This window comes from Micropterus dolomieu, linkage group LG07 (assembly GCF_021292245.1).
Source record: "Micropterus dolomieu isolate WLL.071019.BEF.003 ecotype Adirondacks linkage group LG07, ASM2129224v1, whole genome shotgun sequence".
In the NCBI taxonomy this organism is placed as follows: Eukaryota; Metazoa; Chordata; class Actinopteri; order Centrarchiformes; family Centrarchidae; genus Micropterus; species Micropterus dolomieu.
Genome location: NC_060156.1, coordinates 21,978,093 through 21,997,045, shown reverse-complemented (window position 1 = coordinate 21,997,045; position 18,953 = coordinate 21,978,093). Strand labels below are relative to the sequence as shown.

Below are 18,953 nucleotides of genomic sequence, written 5' to 3'. Positions count from 1 at the left end.
GATGGCAACATTAAATCATTGTGCACCTGGTTACACAGCACTTAAAGGATTCTATAATGCCTGTACTGTACAAAAAGCATCTGCAGATTATTAGTTTGGCGTTAAAATTCTTGCAGATACATTTTTAATACAAAAGAATGTCTGTCTTTCCTGAAAAAAGTGTAGCAGAGTCTGTCTAATCAATATTGTGAAGGCCCAAACAACATAATCTTATAGAGCTTGTTACTAGGTGTGGTGTGGGCCTACATGAGCATACACCTTTCTGCCAAATTTTGAACAGTTTGAAGTAGGAGGGGCTTAGTTTAAAGCCAATAATATCAATGTTTGCCATCAACCCTCATCAAACCACAACCCCATAGTCCTGGTGAAGCAGAGTAGCTGTATTTTTGAGTGGTTAAATCTTAAATAATACATAAAATGTTTATAACTTTAACTTTTATTGTTGCTTGTTAAGTCATGAATATTTAAGCGAAATACTAAAGATTTGAAACCAAGTTTTCATGGACATTAAAAGAAAAGAAAGAGAAAAATCCTGCAAAACACTACTTTAAGTCTGGGTCATTTAAGGTTCACTGAGCAGTTTTCATTCATGAGTTTGAACTTGAGATCACTTTGTTGATGCAGTTTTTGTGCCCGTCATTTGTTCCCATAAAGTGGCGCAGTCACGTTTAACCCAAAAGCAGATCAAAGAACTGCAGTCATCTATTAAAAAAGTTGTCCTCCCCTTCTCCTCCCAAACTGTTCTGTATCTCTGAGTTTGTTCTGACATCACACTGAGCCACTGAGTTACTTTATAAAAAGTAAAAAGGAATTATTTGGTTGTCCTCATTACAAGAAAACCTTATTTACTGTAAACTGTAATTATAAGGGGAAACGTCAGCTTTTGGGTCCATGGGGATATAAAATCTAGATGGATTTTCACCCAGATTTTTTAACCAATTTAAAACCAAACTGCTTGTCCTAAGAAGTCTGGGTAGTATAAAAAAGTATATAGAAAAAAATATGTAAAAAACTAAAACGACCAGCCTTTAAAAATTCAAATTATTTATGTTGTGCTAATAATGTGGTTTGGTGTTTTCTATTCTAAGCCACTATATGTAGACTCTACTATGTATGTGTATAATTCTTATTTGATTGTAAACAGCTTTCAGATAATGTTTTTTTGTAGAAACATTTCATAATTCTGGTGAAACACTGGTGCAGTCTATTTATTGCTTTCAGCCCTTCATCTCAGTGTTCCCAGGTCACCACATACTATACACCTAAAACCTTTAAAGATCCCTCCAGACATGTTTTGAGAAATATAAAAACACTCCGCTTTGAATAATGTTATAGTTTTTCCACACAAAAGAGTTCTTAAAATTACATCAACTCCTCCCTCATTAAAAAAAATTCAGAATCGAACGAATATGCAAATATTGTTAAAACGGCTATAATCGGCTTTTCTGAGCTTTTTGGCCAGAAAAGCAATTCCAAATGAATGGCAATGTTGCTCCGTATCTGTTAGATGTGTAAATAAGCAACTGTTGTACTAACTAGTTGCTATATCAACTTAAAAAGTGACAATATTTCAGTCTTGTGTATCTTGTTTCCGCTGCCCCCAAGTGTCCCAAAAAAACCCCAGTTACTGCAGGTAAGTTGTAAGTTGCATGTTTGACCATGATTGGCTAAACACAGAGAAATGTTTCACCTTCAGCAGATGAATGTGAAAACTGCCTTCTGGTGTCAAACTCTGCACATGCTGACACACACACTAGTGTAATCACTGTGATCACAGTAGCATGACATATCCATCAGCCGATTAGTGCTTGTCAACAAGGCCTGGGAATTTCAATCAATGTAAGTGGCTCCGAGTCTGTGATTCTGAGATGCTTTGTAGTTCTTTCTACCTTGTGAAAAGGGAATTAACTGCTCGGTGGCAGATGTTCACAGGTTTTCTTAAAAGACACTGCGTAGAATACGTTTAGCTGCAGTGGAATTTGAAGAGCCTTCTCAGTCGTCCTGAGATGTAAATGTCTCCTGGTCTCATTTTGTGTCATTCAGGCATTTTATTTTCAGGAACACGCAAGAGAACCTAAACCCAGAGGACGAAGTGGATGAGTTTCTGGGCCGGGCCATCGACGCGCGCAGCATCGACCGTCTGCGCTCCGAACACGTCAAAAAGTTCCTGCTCACCTTCAGAGAGCCTGACCTGGAGAAAAAGGTTAGGACGTGCACACAAACACACACACACATTGACACACAGTGCCAATATAGCAGCAAATAATTGGCCGCGACAAGCAATCTTCCCTGTGCAAAAAGCTCTCTCCTGCTCGCTCTTTTCTGTCCCTTGAGGAAGTCAGTCAAAGCAAAGTATAACAGATAATGGGAGGAACTGGGGTTTAAAGGGGGAAGAGACAGCTACTAAAGGACAGAAGAAGTCTACTGCTTCAGACAGTGAAGGGCAGGCTGAGAAGGAAAGTTAGAGCGTGGGTCTGTTGGCTTTGAGTCCTGTTTTCAAGTTTCAGTCACTTTCTTCCTGTCATGGCAAAAGTGAAGACTTAGAGCAGATCAGAAGGACTTTTTGTGAGCCCCCAGCTTGCTGTGGATGAGATCATCTCTGTCGCAGCCTTTAGCACCTGGACAGCATCATCACCCTACAGGACAACAACACCACAACAATACACATCTACCAGCTGCAGTCTTAGCCTCACTTCATTACAGCAACAATATGCAGAGCTGTTTTTAAGACTCACAGGGCAATTCCAAGCATGTTTTGTTTTTTTTACATTTCAGCAACAATATACTGTAATATAAATAAATCTGTGGCTTATAAGTCGCCCAGTTAGTAATAAAAAAATTACAGTACAGAAATGCCAAAGATTTGAATAATTTTGGTACACATGTTGCATAGTTTGTCCTACAGAGAACCAGAGTTGTTTTTTTTTGTTCAACTGTAAAATATCACAGTTCTCTTTGGTTTAGGTCTTCATAAGCAAACTGTTATTCAAGATAGATAATCTTTCTGAATGACAGTGATTGAACATTTTCCTTTCAAAGCTGTGTTAACATTTTTTTTTTACCATTTATTCCAAAACTTAATGTTTGTCCCTGCACCGATGTAACAGAGTCAGATTTTGCAAATTTTTGCTGATTTATGATTGCAAATTTTTGCAAAGTTTGCCTTCGGTGGGACAGAAAGGAAGAAAAGCATGTTGTCAAATGGTAAAATGTTGTTTCTTTCTCCTCCTCTCCTCCTGCAGTACTCCAAACAGGTGGACTCCAGGTTTGGAGCTTACGTGGCCTGCGCCGCTCTCGTCTTTCTCTTCATCTGCTTCATCCAGATTGTCATTGTGCCACCGTGAGTGAACACGTTTCATTCTTCATCCCCTCACTAAAATATGCCACTATTACCAACTCAAATTTTTAGAATTAAAAATGGGATCACAGTCACACGCCTCTGTCATGACTGAAATTTTACCAACAGCAGGCATAACAGCGACAGCTAAAACTAACATCCACTGTTCTCAGTAATGTGTATTATCTCAAAATTCAGAAAATGAGAACATGTAACAGCTATGCGATGGACTGGCGACCTGTCCAGGGTGTACCCCGCCTTTCGCCCGATGTAAGCTGGGATTGGCTCCAGCCCCCCGAGACCCTGTAGGCAGAATAAGCGGTTAACGATGGATGGATGGGTGGAGAACATGCAACAACTCCAAATATATGATACAAGTCTGTAATAAATAAATACATAAAAGTTATGCTGGAGGAGGATACCCCTTAAAGGGATATTTAATAATCTGGCAACCCAAAGGTTGTCCTTAATAATTTCTTATAACATCTATTAAGTATTAATAATACTTAACTTATACTAATTATTAACACTGATAAATTTATTAGTTACATAATAAGGTGTTAGGAACTGGCTCATGTGGGTAATAAATATAACATAGTTCAAGATGGATTTGGGGATAGAAAAGATTGAGTAGGACGAGAGTTTGACACATTGTATAAAAAGGGTCTGTTGGGTGCTGCTTAAATCAATGAAAGCAATATAACAAAAGAGAAATCTCTACTAAGAGAGAGAGGTATTAAACTACACAAAGTAACCAAAATCAACTCTCTGATCGAAACGGTTTAAAAAACCTAAACACAAACTGAGCAGCACCCTTAAACGTACTGTGAATAACATAAAGCAGCAATGCAGACACAGCGGAATCAGTAGTGAAGCTAAACCTAGGCCCTTTTCCATAGGCAAAGTTACCACAAATCATTTAAGTAACACACTCATGTTCAGAAAACAAAAACTGTCTGACACAACTTGACACAGCGAGGCAAACCGATCAATGGTAATCACATCTACCTCCAGTGACAAGTCAGCTGAGAACAGCTGTTGTTAATTTCTGTCTTCTGGTTGGAGGGATCCGCCACAGGCCGTGCCAATAATCTTCGAACCCAACCGGGAAGTAGGCGGGATAGGCTTCAGCAGATCCAATCCTTAGCGGGCAACTTCACAACTGACTTAACTTATAGTAGCCTACACAGATTCTCAACCAGAATACAGAAAACAAAGAGCGCTGCCTACAGGGGCCGTATCATAAGGTAGTCATACATTCAATGTCTTAATAGAAGGTGCTACAACCTATGTTAGCCTAACATTAAAAATGAATGACATTCTCTGTCACTTGTGGCCAATCTTTCTAAAACATTCAGTGTCTGCCTTTAATCATTGCAGCCTCACAAATCCTGCACAATACTTTAGTCCTTACAGTATATGTTGCACATTTTTCCGTCTTTAGCCTTACAACCAGAATTATAAAAAGTAATTTTGATAACACAAAAAGCTGAATAGATGAGTTATAAAAGAGAATATCAAATCAAAATCAACGTACTTGCAGCCGAGCCGCAGCCAGATTCAAAAAGATTTTGTCTGGAGGCTAACCCTCCCCTCTTTTTTATCTCTCCTACACTCAGACTTTTCTGCCTGCCCACCTCTCATTATTGATCTTCTTTAGCCTGTCTCTTTATTAACCTTTCTCCTCGATCCTCTCAGCTCACCACTCCCCTCTTGTCTTTTATTCCTGTCTTTACTTCTCAGCCATCCTCAGAGACAATCCTTCCCCGTCCCCTCCCCACCTCCTCTTTCTCACTGTTTAATCTGTTTTCCTTCAGCATTTTCACCAAGGTCACACTTTCTCTCCCCGTTTACTGTTTCCTGTCATACCCACACACAAAATGCCTACTTCCATATCATTTACATCGACACAGGGTCAGAGACAATAAAGAGAAGCAGATATAGTTGCTCACATTATTACTTTTAAAACCATGACACATGGTATTAGAACAACTAAGGACAAACCATAAAATGCAGCCAGAAAGAACCATTGTATGTATGTAATGATGTCCTAACTCTGTCATCGGCAGCTCCAGTCTAATGATCGGCTTCTTCATCGCCTGTCTTATTATCCTGATGGCTGTCATGTTTGTCTCAAGTGTGTACTGCTGTTTTGGGGTAAGTAGTCTCTGCTTGTGATAATGTTAATAATGAACTTGACACCTTGTGCAGATCTAACACATTAGTCTTGAGTGATGAGATAGAAGTGAATTTAGCATTTTCTACAAGGATGCAGCTTTGTAGAATATAAATCTTAAAAGTCATCAAGGGCAGAGACAAACTGGTTCTTATTTCTTTAAAAGGAACTTCATTATCAGACATCACAGAGACAAATCTGTTACCAAATATTTTACCAGGCTGTGGTTTGATGCTGCGCTTGCTGTTGATTTCAGATACTGTCAGTGATCTAGAAATTTAAGCATAATCTGCTCTCGACCTCATAGAAAGCTCTTTCATGTAATGAGTTTATTTAAACTAAATTCCTTAGTGCAAAGTGCAGATGCCACCATTCGACCCCACTTTGAAAATTACAACTTTGAAAATGTCATACAGATATCGCTCATTTTGAATATTAAATTTGGGTTTCTCAGTCTGATTAAGTTTGTTGGTGTGTATCTGTAGTAAACTGAGATGATCGGTCCATTGTCATCCTGTACTGAGATTATGCTTCTGGTATTTGTAACACAGTACATTACAGTGCTACTCAGTTCACACCAGTTTTGACTCTCTGTCGGATCCAGAAGACTTATTCAATTTTGTACTACAACTTTACGCTTTGTCTCCCTCTTATACACTGTTAACAGTCTGATGACAGGGGGATGATGAGAAAGAGCAGAGCTCACCTGACAAACCTCAGGAGGCTTTTTTTCCATCCATTTCCTGCTCTCATCGCCTGCTCAAAGGTCATGAGGGACATAAAAGATTTCAAAAGAGAAAAATGGAGCTCCTGTTAACGGTTTTCACTGATGAGTCATGGTTCTGTTTTGCACTAAAACATCTACTACAGAGAGGATTTTTGGTGTCAGGTTTCTCAGCAGATATTAGTTAAGGTTACTAACGATAATGTAGAAACTGATGGATTTAGTGAAAATAAATCAAATCAAATTGAACCCTCTGCACGCACTAACTCCCTCGCTCTGTCTGTCCTCATGTTTTTCCCATGCTCCCAGCTCTTCCCAATCCCTCTGCAGACTCTTTCTAAGAGGATAGTCCAGTCTAGACTGAACAGCACTCTGGTGGGCGTCTTCACCATTATCGTTGTCTTTCTTTCTGCTTTCATCAATATTGTAAGTTCTCACTTGACAGAATTCCCAAGTAATTTTCTCCTCATAAGACAATTTTCAAAGCACTCAGCCTGTTTTAATCTTATTGAAAAACACATAAAAACACATTCTGAATGTTCTGCTTCTGATTCGGCTGATTCTTCTCTGACATGTCCTTTGTGACCTTTGATCTTGTTCAGTTCACCTGCAGCAGTAATGACTTGCGGAGCTGCATCAAGGCAGAGCTTAACATCAGTCTGGACAGCGTGAACATCTGCCATGTCCACCTCCTGAACTACAGCCTGGATACACAACACAGCCCCTGTGGAGACAACTCCCTCATGTGCAGCTTTCCTGAGGTACAGGTGTGCCTTTGTTGTGTGTGTGTGTGTGTGTGTGTGTTTGCATAGTTATATTTCAGATTTAAAACACTATGTAGGGCTTGATTTAAAGCAAAAGAAAATAGTCTATCTAACAACAAGCTTATTTAGAGGTGCCACGAACACATGCAAGCAAGAGTAAGGAGGCAAACAAAAACCGATCCAGGTTTACTGAAAACTGAGGCTTTTAAAAAGTCAACTCAGATGAGCAACAAATTTGTCTGATGCAGTAACGCCAATTTATGTACACCTTCCTGCTGGAAAAATCACCATTATATATTTGCGATTAAATATGTTGATCAAATATATCTGTTACAAATGTTTAGGCAGCCTTGTACTATAAAAAGAACAACAATGTCCAGTCTGTTACAGTGAAGCACTTGTAATTGTATATTCTAAGATTCTTCTGACAAGTGATAGAGCATTTAACAGTAGCTGAACAAATGGATGCTAAGGGTAATTGCAGGTATAAATGTTAACATTAGGTTTGCACAGTAATGTTTCAATGAACAGGTAAGTGGTCAAAATTGTGGGTTTATGCAGTGTTTTATATTCTGACTCATTCAGTCAGAGCAGCGTGTTATAGATCGTAAAAACAAATGTACCTTTCCAAACATCACCTCTCTCCTTCTTTCTCCCTCAGTACTTCTCGTGCTGTGTGCTGCTGAGCCTGCTGGCTAGCTCCGTCTTCCTGCAGGTCAGCAGCATCGGTAAACTCTTCCTCATGCTCTTCATCGAGCTGCTCTACCTCCTCATCATGGAGGTGCCTAAAGTGAGCCTCTTCGACAACCAGGACCTACTGGTGATGGCCAACGCCATCAATGATTTGTGAGTCACTTTATTACTCTTGTATGTGCGTGTGTTTAAATCTTTGACCATGTGCAGATGTTCTAACCAATAATTGGCTCTTCTCTGCTCCTCCCCTCGCAGCGAGCACATGAATGGAACAAGGTGAGACTGATGGAAAAGGCTATTACCACTGAGACCCAAAGCATCACCTCTGTCATCTGATTAAGCTAACAGCATCATTATCACTGTGCTGGCACAAATGTAACTATAATGACCTGCTGGCAACAGATGCTAGTGCTAATGAGCCAAGATTTAGAGGGCAGCTTGTTTTTGTGTCACAGTGTTCCTGCAAAGTCTTTTTGTACTCAACATCTGAATGTCATGTAGTTCAGTACTTAGCATGAAACATCTTAAACCTAATGTGTGTGTGCTGACCTCCAGCTGTGTGGCGGACTCCAAGGTTCCTCTGAAGATCATGACCCCGGTGGTCATCACTGTCTTCGTTCTCGCCCTCTACCTTCACGCCCAGCAGGTGGAGTCCACGGCCAGGCTGGACTTCCTCTGGAAGCTACAGGTCGGTCTGTGTGTATGTGAAAGTGTATTACTCCGTTATGGGGACAAAAAGCAGGTTGCCACAATGTAAATGATTACATTTTAGGGATAGGACATGGTCTAGGGTTAAGGTTAGGGTAGGTCTCGAGAAAACAAATGTCAGTTAATGTAATGTTCCCTTTGTGTGTGTGTGTGTGTGTGTGTGCGTGGTGTTGGTTTAAATATCCAAGACCCCTTTAAGGAATACTAGAAGATGCTGTTATAAAGAAAGCCAATGTTTTTTTCTCTCTTCTTTACGAGCCTTAACACATATCAAACAAAACACAAACATTGTTTTGCACTGGTAGTACTGGTAAAATTATTTGTTTTAGGTCTAGGAGATTAAATTACAACAAAGAATTATGAACATACTAGCTAATAACAGGTTGTACAGACAGGATTTGTATTGGTTGTTAGTCAGCACGAAAAGGATGCAGGCCTTACCAGAACCCTGGCGAGCTCGACTAACTTTCTGCCGTTGGCCCATATGAAAGTGTGTCTGGTCCAGCTTGGTCATGCCCACTCCAGCTCAATCAAAACTCTTTTCATTCATTTGCAGTATGCTGGTCTCATGTGTCCATACATATCTGACATTCTCTATATATTTGAAGGACTAATCCACTAAAAATAATCCACTGTAGGCTCAAAAGATGTCTCTGAAACATTTGTATCTTCCTCCCTCATGGAGGATGGCAGCCGTAACAGTCATTGCTTCATATGATTGTCAGTGAAGTATTATTTCAATAATAATCAAATGTCTTAAGGGATGCTCTAGGGTTCTGTGACATCTCATGGAGGTACTGAAGCAGGCTCCTCTTTTCACCCTGTGCGTTGAAGGCTTTGTTTTAGCTATGGAGTGATACATCTTGTCTCTAAATGATCTTTGTTGGGAGTTGCACATGCGCAGTTCCTAGTTAAGGACTACTAGCCAATCAGAAGCAGAGTAGGGCGGGCCCTGAAAAGCCGGTAAACACAGCAACATGGATGGAGCAAGAGTTTCAGAGTGGTGAGTTATTAATCTGTAACAAAAGTATCTTTCATCCATAAAGCTTTAACTGAGTTTCTGTCTCTACATCACAGTAACAACTTTATGTCCATTGACTGCCTGGAGGGTAACTAGTGTTTGTAAGGGAGAGGAGAGGCAGCAGGCGGACATCTTGTCACTGTGTGCTGCAGTTTAGTGTGTTTTTCCACCAGTGTTTTTGAGGGTGTGCCTGACTAGCCGTCAGGCGAGCATTATGGCACGTGTTTTCTTGCGATGTCGCAAGAAAGCAGAAGAAAAGGCAGCAAAAGAGCTGTTTTCAGGCAGTTCAGAGCAGGACTGGACTTTGGGCTTTTTCACTTTGCAAACCTATTACATGCAAAAAAAAGAGGGGAAGAGCCAAAAAGCATAATATGACCTCTTTCAGTCCAGAGAGGGTATCAGAGTATCAATAAATAACAGAAATAACAGAGTCAGCAGTAGTAATTGTTGTGCAGTTCTAAATTTTGTTCCAATCCATCCAAAATGTCAAAATATTTCATTGGATAATTGACCTGTTGGTGGCACTATATGAAAAGTCAGGGGTTTAACAAAGTCATTAGGATTTATCATCTTTTATCATTCTGTATTGAACCCCTGACAGGCCACAGAGGAGAAGGAGGAGATGGAGGAGCTGCAGGCCTACAACCGCCGTCTGCTCCACAACATCCTGCCCAAAGACGTGGCCGCCCACTTCCTGCAGCGTGAACGGCGCAACGACGAGCTGTACTACCAGTCCTGTGAGTGTGTGGCAGTCATGTTCGCCTCCATCAGCAACTTCTCAGAGTTCTATGTGGAGCTGGAGGCCAACAATGAGGGAGTGGAGTGTCTGCGGCTGCTTAACGAGATCATCGCTGACTTTGATGAGGTAAGATTTGAACAGATTCAGCTGGACGTTGCGTCTGCATGTGTGAGCGAGGATGTAAATCTGTGGCTTCCACTGTGGGATCTCCTAGTGTCAGTGGTGCTTTACGAAACTGTTGTTTCCAAGTAAAATAAGAAGTAGGTTTCTTTTTTCCTGATTTCATTCACGTAATAACTTTGTACAGAGTTAGTTTGTTATGCTGTATGAAGGCATATCTGAAAGTTTATTTACTCATCCAGTGGTCACAGAATAACATTATCATTCATTTGGAGTCATATTTGTTACCACCTGATTTATGTAACTCCAATATTTCCTTATATATATCCTAATATATCCTTTTATCTCTGGTGTGGTTTCCACTATCTCCTGAGAAAACTATCGGGCTCTTTGGCTGCTAGATGCTCCACTATGTTCACCAGCTTGTCTCCATCCTTTATGCATTATGATCAACAATAGACAAAGTTTTGTCTAAAAAATATTGATTAAATTCAGGTTTCAGAACTAAAACTCTTTACATGTTTTGTACAGTTTTCTTTGCTACTAAAAAATACAGAGGTCATAAAAAAATCAACATGACATTTGTTAGACTCAAGAATCTGGTTATCTTATCAACTTAGATTTGGATCCAATGAGCCTGAACCCAAACCCTACAAAATACAGAACTTTATAGATTAAACCTTCCTTCTCCGGCCACCATTAGATCATCAGTGAGGAACAGTTCCGTCAGCTGGAGAAGATCAAGACCATCGGCTCCACCTACATGGCGGCCTCCGGCCTCAACGACTCCACATATGACAAGGCTGGACGCACGCACATCCGCGCCTTGGCTGACTACGCCATGAGGATGACGGACCAAATGAAATACATCAACGAACACTCCTTCAACAACTTCAAGATGAAAATAGGTGAGCTGCAGAAAAGAAAGAATGTGCTTCTGTTGCTCAGGGATTTTATACATCTAACAGGGATGCCGATGGAGTGAGATTGTTATTGACTGGAACTCAAGTTAAGGCGGCTGTTACTCTCAGAAATTTAAGTTTTCCAAACTGATTTACCGTATATCTAATATGTATATCAGCTTACTGTGTTTTTTGTCATAGTAATCAAGTATAGTACAAGTAGGGCTGGGCAATAAAACAATAACAATAGTGATATAATTTTCCTTAACAACATATACAATATAACAGATGTTCAATAAATGTTTGATTTAATTAATGAATCATGAATTAATTAGCTTTTTTTTAAAAAGATATTTATTTTTTGAGGAAAAGGGACTGAAAAAATATTTATATATATTATATATAATATATTTTTTAATGTTCTAGCTCAAATTTGTTAATTGATCCACTGTTTTTCATGTTTTGACCATAGAGTAGAGAGTCTAAAACCACAATTAACCATCTGGTTTCTTCAAGTTTCACTCAAGAGCAAAAATCAACCTCTAAACTTAAACTAATCATTTGGCATTTATCGTGATATTTATCAATATCAAATGATATGAATTTTTTTTGTTGTGTTAACTTTTTTGGCCATATCGCCCAGCCCTAAGTATAAGTACATTTCAGCTTATCTTTGTGTCCTTTCTTAGGTCTCAACATTGGCCCTGTGGTTGCCGGGGTGATCGGGGCCAGGAAGCCTCAGTACGACATCTGGGGGAACACAGTGAATGTGGCGAGTCGTATGGACAGCACAGGTGTACCGGAGAGAATCCAGGTGAAGTATGACACTGACTGACTGATATTCTTGTAACATGTCATTTCGCCTAGTAAACACACTCATAATAACTCAATTCTATAACTTTACTTTTGAAATGCACATTAGTTTTTGTCAAGAATTGTATTCTCTTGAAGACACAACACAGCAAAATTGTCGTTGATACATAAGTTTTTATACATTCTATTACTTAAATCAATACTGATAGTTTTGAACAGTTATCCCACAGCCACATCAGCTTGGCAACAACAAACATGTCCACTCAACTAAAGAACTGTCGCTCAAAATCAAACTTTATTATTAAAAAAATTCTTTCAATATAAATTTGTCTTATCCTTTCTTGTCTGCAACAAGTCCACAACATTAAAAACAAGTGGAACAATCTCAGGGCTGCTGACAGAATATTCACTTAGTTTAGAAGAAAATGAACGTTAGCTCCAATCTATTTTGGTCAAGAATTTGCATAATCTCTCCAAAACTGCCTTTCAGACATGGTTGACGGCTGGATCTGTTCAAGTTAATGAAAAGTGTTAATTAAAAATTGCCATATTGGTTTTGCTCTATCAGATGTGGAATCATTAAAGCTTAATAACTCAAAGCTACTCTGAACAAAGATGGAAACCTTTAATTTCATCTTATTTCTTCTCCACTGCACTCTCTGAAAAACCATTTACGCAAGAGCAAATACAAACCCCTGCTTCCTAATGAACATGAAAGTGACAAAGCAACTGCACAATTATGCTGTTAACACTAGGAGATTTCATCTATTTGTGGACTATGAAATTCAGTATTTTCATACAGACTGAGAAAACCAGTCAAAAGAGCTACTTTAGATACTTTATTTAGTATCTAATTTGTTTGTAAACCATGCAGAATGATAGATGAAGCATATATAAAAATATATCATAAGAATATAAAATTATTTTTCACTTGTACTATATTTTTGTAATTTTTTAATACCTAGAATCAAATGTAAAAAGGACCAAGTCTCCAAAAAGGGACTAATATGCTGAGATACAATACACTTATCATGTAAATAAATTTTATTATAGTTTATTTCTCAGATAGTTTTTGCTTTGTTTGTGTATAACCTGTAAAAAAACAACCTATACCTACTTATTACCAAATTATTTCTATTGGTGCCTGTCATTTTCCCCCCCTGGATTTGGTTTTCTGGCAGCTTTACATTTTGGTGAAATTGAATAAATGATAAGTTAGACATGCAGCTGAATTTATGGTGGTAAAAAAGGACACCTGCATTTAACATAAAGACAACCAAGTAAGCGACAATTTGGTGATTTGCAGGTCAAAAGATGTCCAAGTTAAAACTGTGTTCAAATTGACTGAGAAGTTAGTTTCCCAGATGGTAAGGTCACATATAACCATTGTTCCAACAGCCTTTCAGGTACTTTATTTCAAAGTACTTTGAAATATGAAATAAGTATAACTGCTTCACAATGAAATTTTGTCATGTAAAAGCAATGGTTTTATTTAAACGGTTTTAACCCAAACGTCTACACATCTTTTGACCTGCAAATCAACAAATCAATGCTGACTGGGAGTCATTAGGTGCTAAACAAAAAACAAATAATAATAAACATGAAAAAGTGGTACATGTGAACCAAAATACACCTGGCCACTCACTGTCTCTTCCTCCCTCTGTCCTCAGGTGACCGCAGACCTGAACCAGGTACTGAGCTCCTATAACTACACACTAGAGTACAGAGGTGTGGTCACAGTCAAGGGCAAAGGAGAGATGATGACCTATTTCCTCACCGGCGGACCACCTAGCAGTTAACCCCAACTTAGTGACTAATAGACACTCTGGGGTAGGCGCCTTAACTCAGCCTCTGACGTAAGGAACAGGCTCATGGACCAGGCTCATGGACCTTTGATATCTTAAGGCTGACTGAGACTGACTGAAGCTTCCCTTCTCACTGCGCCGATCCTTTATCAAACCTACTGAGACCCCAATGGGGAAGGATGAGAAAATTCCTCCTAAAGCTTAGCCTGCGGAGGATACTATGAGTGGGAGAGGCCTGGCTAGCCTGAATCTGCCATTGAGACCAAAGATCAGTGCGATTCTAGGTCCTGAAGGAAGAATGTTCTGGAAGAAATTTGATTTGCTTCAATCTGCCTGATTTTGTGATGGCTTCAGACAAACCTGCAGGACGTGAACAACATCACTTCCTCTGTTTCTCTCTGCCTTTCTCCTGCTGAAGTATATATGTACATGTAAAACGCAGACAGTTTTATGTGTATGTATATGATTTTATGTACTGTATGTAAAACACATTTTGTCTATGTTGTCATGATACAGGTACAAATCTCTGAACACTCAGCCAGCACCGCATCACTATCCCTCCTTGTGTCAATACCTGATCACGTCGGTAATTAACAGATTGATGGAGGGAGTAGGTTGTATCTAATAAGTGAAGAGTGCGTCTTACAGGTGACAAGTTCCCCCAGAGGCAGTTTTTTTTTGTAAGAAGAGAGAGAAAATGCTACGCAGTGTTCACAGAAAGCTTCCCATCAGACATATAAATTCACAAACTCACACTACAGTATCAACAGCATTTACACACACAGGAAACACAAAGAGGATGTCAATGAAGAGCTTTTTCTAATCTTCGACATTTTGTATTTTGACTTCAGAACACCAAACACTATCAGATATTTTAAGATTCTATATTTTGTACATTAATATATTAGAGAGCTATCTATAAACACCAATGTGTATTCAGATGTACATACTGTATCACTTTCATGTTGGTATTTCAGAAGTCCTCACTGATGTTGCCTGGTCTTAGCGTAGCCCCACAGCTGATGTACCATTTAGTCTCAGTAGACCCCTGCCCCCATGCTCATTTATGCTCAATCAGATGGTACGACCCAATGAATGTCCAATGATCTCCAATGAGGCCTTTAATATGAACTACATACTGACGACGCAGATGATGCTCATCCTGTGGACAGGGATAGATGACGCCCAGGTGGAAATTTTAACTGCAGTTATTTTCTTATCAGAGCAGTTTTCTTCAGTATTACAGCATTACTCAGCATGTCATCAGACAAACTGTCTGTAACCTGGCGGTTTCATAGATTTAAATTTTTATTGTGACCAAACATTACAGCTGGTTCTGTTTGTCTTGGCTGAGTCACAGAGTACAGTAATCAGTAAATGTCTGGACAGAGTGTCAAGGGAGAATATACTAAGAATATTGAGAAATATGGCAAATTTGTAGTTGTATATACAATAAACAGTTTCTTTTGTTAAGATATCTTATGAAAAGACCAAAATCTTACTGTTAGTTCATTTGTCACAACTTTCTGACTTCCCTATTCTATTGCTACACACACTCTGCGCCCTAGCCTATTTGTTTCTCGAGACGACAAACCTTTAAAAAACTATAAACACAGATATAACATTTGTTGAAGTGAGCATTTAACATAGCTTTGGTGCACTACACTAGTGAGGATGTACTTCACCAAGACATTGTGTTCAGTGTGTTGACACAAAAGGAACTAGTATATGGAGCCTTCACTGTGCCACTGGAATAATTATAGACTTTTACAATGTTTAAAACATTTTTATTGATACATTATATATTTAATTAATTATGGCAATTAAATTTGAATTGAAATGATGCAAAAAAAAAATACTCGAGTAAATAATTAAAAGATAATTAAATATTAAAAAGATTGGCCAGCTGCAATGTGTTGGCCGGACTCTGGCCAATAAATCTTCTGCTACTGCTCAGTGGCTTGAACGACTATTTCTTGTATAACACAGAGGAATAAGATATATCTGGGTTTTGCTTCACAGGCAGTATTTGTTTGTAGGATCAATTGATTGATGATTTTGGTCTTTTCATGGACGTGAAAATATGTATATTAGTACCAACCTTATCTTATGTTGGTGGATTTGCTTTTAGTTTCCTGTTTAAGAAGGAAAGGATAAACTTGACACTTAATCCAAATGTTTGCTTTGAGTCTATTGGATGAAAATACTACTAAAAGTTTAAGTGTCGTCCCATTTGACTCATTGAATGCAGTGCCATCATACACCCATTTTTATACTGCTTATTTTGCAAGAATGTGCCATTAGAAAACACAAGGGGTAGGAGAGTTGGCACAGATCAGAGGAGTGTAGCAATGAGGTGCCTGAGGTGGATAATTTCTTAGGTTTAAAAAGTCGGAGAAGCTCACCACCTTTTCATTTCTACAGCTGAGGATCCTCATGATGAATCTGATAAGATGACTAGGTGAGGCAGCGTCTGTGACAAAACAGCTTCAGAGACAAAACCATGGGTTGTGTTTGTTGTCATGCCAAACACTGCTGTTTTCTTGTTTGTTTGTTTTTTTACAGTCAAATAAACTCCTGAGATGTTTCACAGGTACTACCTGAATTCATCTGGATTTTTTTCTGCCTAATCTGCCTGTGTTGTCAGCTCACTATTGGATTTAGATAAATGCCTGTTTACTTTGTGCACACTGTTGTCTCAGAATACTCTTATAGAACCAAATCTCATATTTCATCCATTGTAAGAAATTATATAGCTAAAAATGTGGGGACACCCTATGGTTTGGGCAAGGCCCTTTAGTTCCAATTCAGCGACAGACTGCAGCATACAATGATTTTTTTTTTCTACAATGCTGTTATTCCAAATTTATGGTGACAGTTCAAGATGACAATTCATCTGTGCACAAAGACAGGTCAATAAAGAAAGGATTTTTGAATGACATGCTCAACAGTCACATATGGGTGGAAAGCTCAGATGTCTGCTTACTTTTGTCCACATAGTGTCTACTTGAAATGAGACACTTTGAGTTAGAAACTAACCCCCTTTCAAAGCTTTCTTATGCAAGTGTTTAAAAGCCTTCAGCATGAGCTGGCAGTGTGAAATTTGGAGTTATTTTAAATATGTCTCACCAACAGATGGCAGCAGCACTACATTACTTTGTTTATACTGTACATGGGGTCCTTTGTCTTTTCATCATAACTGTTCATATATGATGGAAGAGATTGAAGCTAAATGCTAATGTGCTGATTAGCAGCCTGAGTGTTATTTAATCCATTACGGTTTTAAGATCTATATTTACATAGTAGTAGTAGCAAGTTAAAATGTTGGCTATTTATTACATTGAATAAGAATGAATAAGGGCCTTGGTTAAACGCTAATACAATAATTTGTGATATACATAATTATAATAATTTAAATTAAGCATCTTTGGACAAAATTGAAGGGTTTCAGTAATGGAATAAAAGGCCACATTACTGCATCCTGTTACCCCAATAGTGTTTACTTGACTTTTCTCAGGGGAAGTCAAGAACGTGTTGGAGCAAACAACATCCTCTGAGCCTCGGGCTTAATGATTTTGACCTTTTTGAACAGCCAACCTGTGAGACGCTGACTGTGTGAGCTTTGCCACAAAGACATTATTGCTGACATTCACTTGAAACATGGAGTGCTCAAATTATGCTACACGTAGTCTGCAATTTACACCTGCAGTACCAATTTGTTATTAAAATCCACATACTTTCTGCTCAGGAAAAAAAGATATCCCTGTCCCATACATCTACATCTGGAGGAAATTACTGCTCCTTATGAGGTGCCCAGAAATGACATCAATTATAATCATCATATTCATAATATCTCTTGTGCCATTACTTTTGAAAAAAAGATAAAGTGCTGCCTAAAATAAAGTGTTTCGGCTGCCTCTGAATCACGAGGCAATTGTTGCTTGTTGTTGTTCCAAAGAGAAAAAAAACTGGGGGGGGGAATTAAACTAAAGTCAGCAGTTTTACAAACATTTAGCAGCTGAAACTCCACTGCTCATGTACCATATGCTTGAGGCTCCGGCCTCCAAGGTTAGATAAATGTTTTCTTTACATTATAAAAGGAACTTGGACTTGAATCCAGTAATGTTCTTATTACAGGATACCTTGAATCTTGATCATTATCCATTTTTTTCACAATTACAACATGCATCACGTCATCGAATTCCTCATTAAGCCCCAGCAGTGCTATGATGAAAACACATTCATTTTTTGTTGAAAAATATCATTGCGATGGTCACAGATTTTTTTTTTTAGTGTTCAATGTTCCATGGCTGAGCTCAGAGACAATGAGTATTAATAAAAGCGTAGATATGTTGCAATTGGCCTGAAGAGGACCAGATTACATTATGATGAATCATCAATGTGTCTCCACGTCCAACAAAAAAATGGAGATAATTCAAGCACTTCTGGTCAAAATCCAGTGTTCCAACACATTTTCCATTTAATATCAAAGCCATTCTTTCCTAGAGCTTAATTTCCTGAATTTAACATTAGACAGAATTGTTCGTGATATTGTTTTGTACAAGTACTGAACTTTAAAGGGCGTGATATTACACTCTAGTGTAAAATAACACAAATTAAAATATTTGTACAACACGTACAATAAGTTTTCAGCAGTTCATCCCCAAGTGTTAAAGACCCGGAAATCACATCCGGAGATCACATTCATTTTCCATACTTGGATAAACCAGTATAAGAGCCTTGAATTTTATTGTTCCTGTTTTACACACCCACGCTACACAGATAATGTAACTGCTGTGGAAAAGCAGAATGTGAACAATCTGAGCCAGTGATACTCAAATGAGATCCACTAAAGTCTGAGCCATATTGTGAAAAGAGCTATTAGGTCATGTAGGTGTGGTACCGCTGCTGAAAAGCAGGGAACATTTAGAGAGCACAACAATCGATCATACAATGCTGACGTGTTGCAGAGGTCCCCTGACAGATCTGTAGTGCAGATGCCAGATGAACATGGAGTGGAGCTCCATGGTTACACTACTTTTGATTTTCACTTTTAACTTTTTCCAGTGACAGAGAGTGATTTAAATTGAAAAAGGCTTGGCACAACTGTTGCGCTACTCAAGAACAATGAACAATAAAGTCATGACTCAA

At 38.7% G+C, this 18,953-nt stretch overlaps 1 protein-coding gene across 2 annotated transcripts in view; it reads left to right on the top strand.

The window, feature by feature from the left end:
* The window catches only part of adcy5 (adenylate cyclase 5), an 89,151-nt gene extending 72,744 nt beyond the window's left edge, over positions 1–16,407 (top strand). The window contains exons 10-21 of one of the 2 annotated variants that reach the window (XM_046053874.1): positions 2,059–2,203; positions 3,243–3,340; positions 5,407–5,494; positions 6,547–6,663; positions 6,840–6,998; positions 7,663–7,847; positions 7,950–7,970; positions 8,250–8,382; positions 10,025–10,288; positions 10,986–11,190; positions 11,874–11,998; positions 13,668–16,407. In XM_046053874.1, the coding sequence (XP_045909830.1) occupies positions 2,059–2,203; positions 3,243–3,340; positions 5,407–5,494; positions 6,547–6,663; positions 6,840–6,998; positions 7,663–7,847; positions 7,950–7,970; positions 8,250–8,382; positions 10,025–10,288; positions 10,986–11,190; positions 11,874–11,998; positions 13,668–13,796 (1,669 nt within the window). In that variant the 3' untranslated portion in view covers positions 13,797–16,407. Of the gene's footprint in view, positions 1–2,043; positions 2,204–3,242; positions 3,341–5,406; positions 5,495–6,546; positions 6,664–6,839; positions 6,999–7,662; positions 7,848–7,949; positions 7,971–8,249; positions 8,383–10,024; positions 10,289–10,985; positions 11,191–11,873; positions 11,999–13,667 lie in introns of both variants that reach the window. The other variant, XM_046053873.1, reaches the window with a different exon arrangement.
* Positions 16,408–18,953: the final 2,546 nt, after the last annotated feature.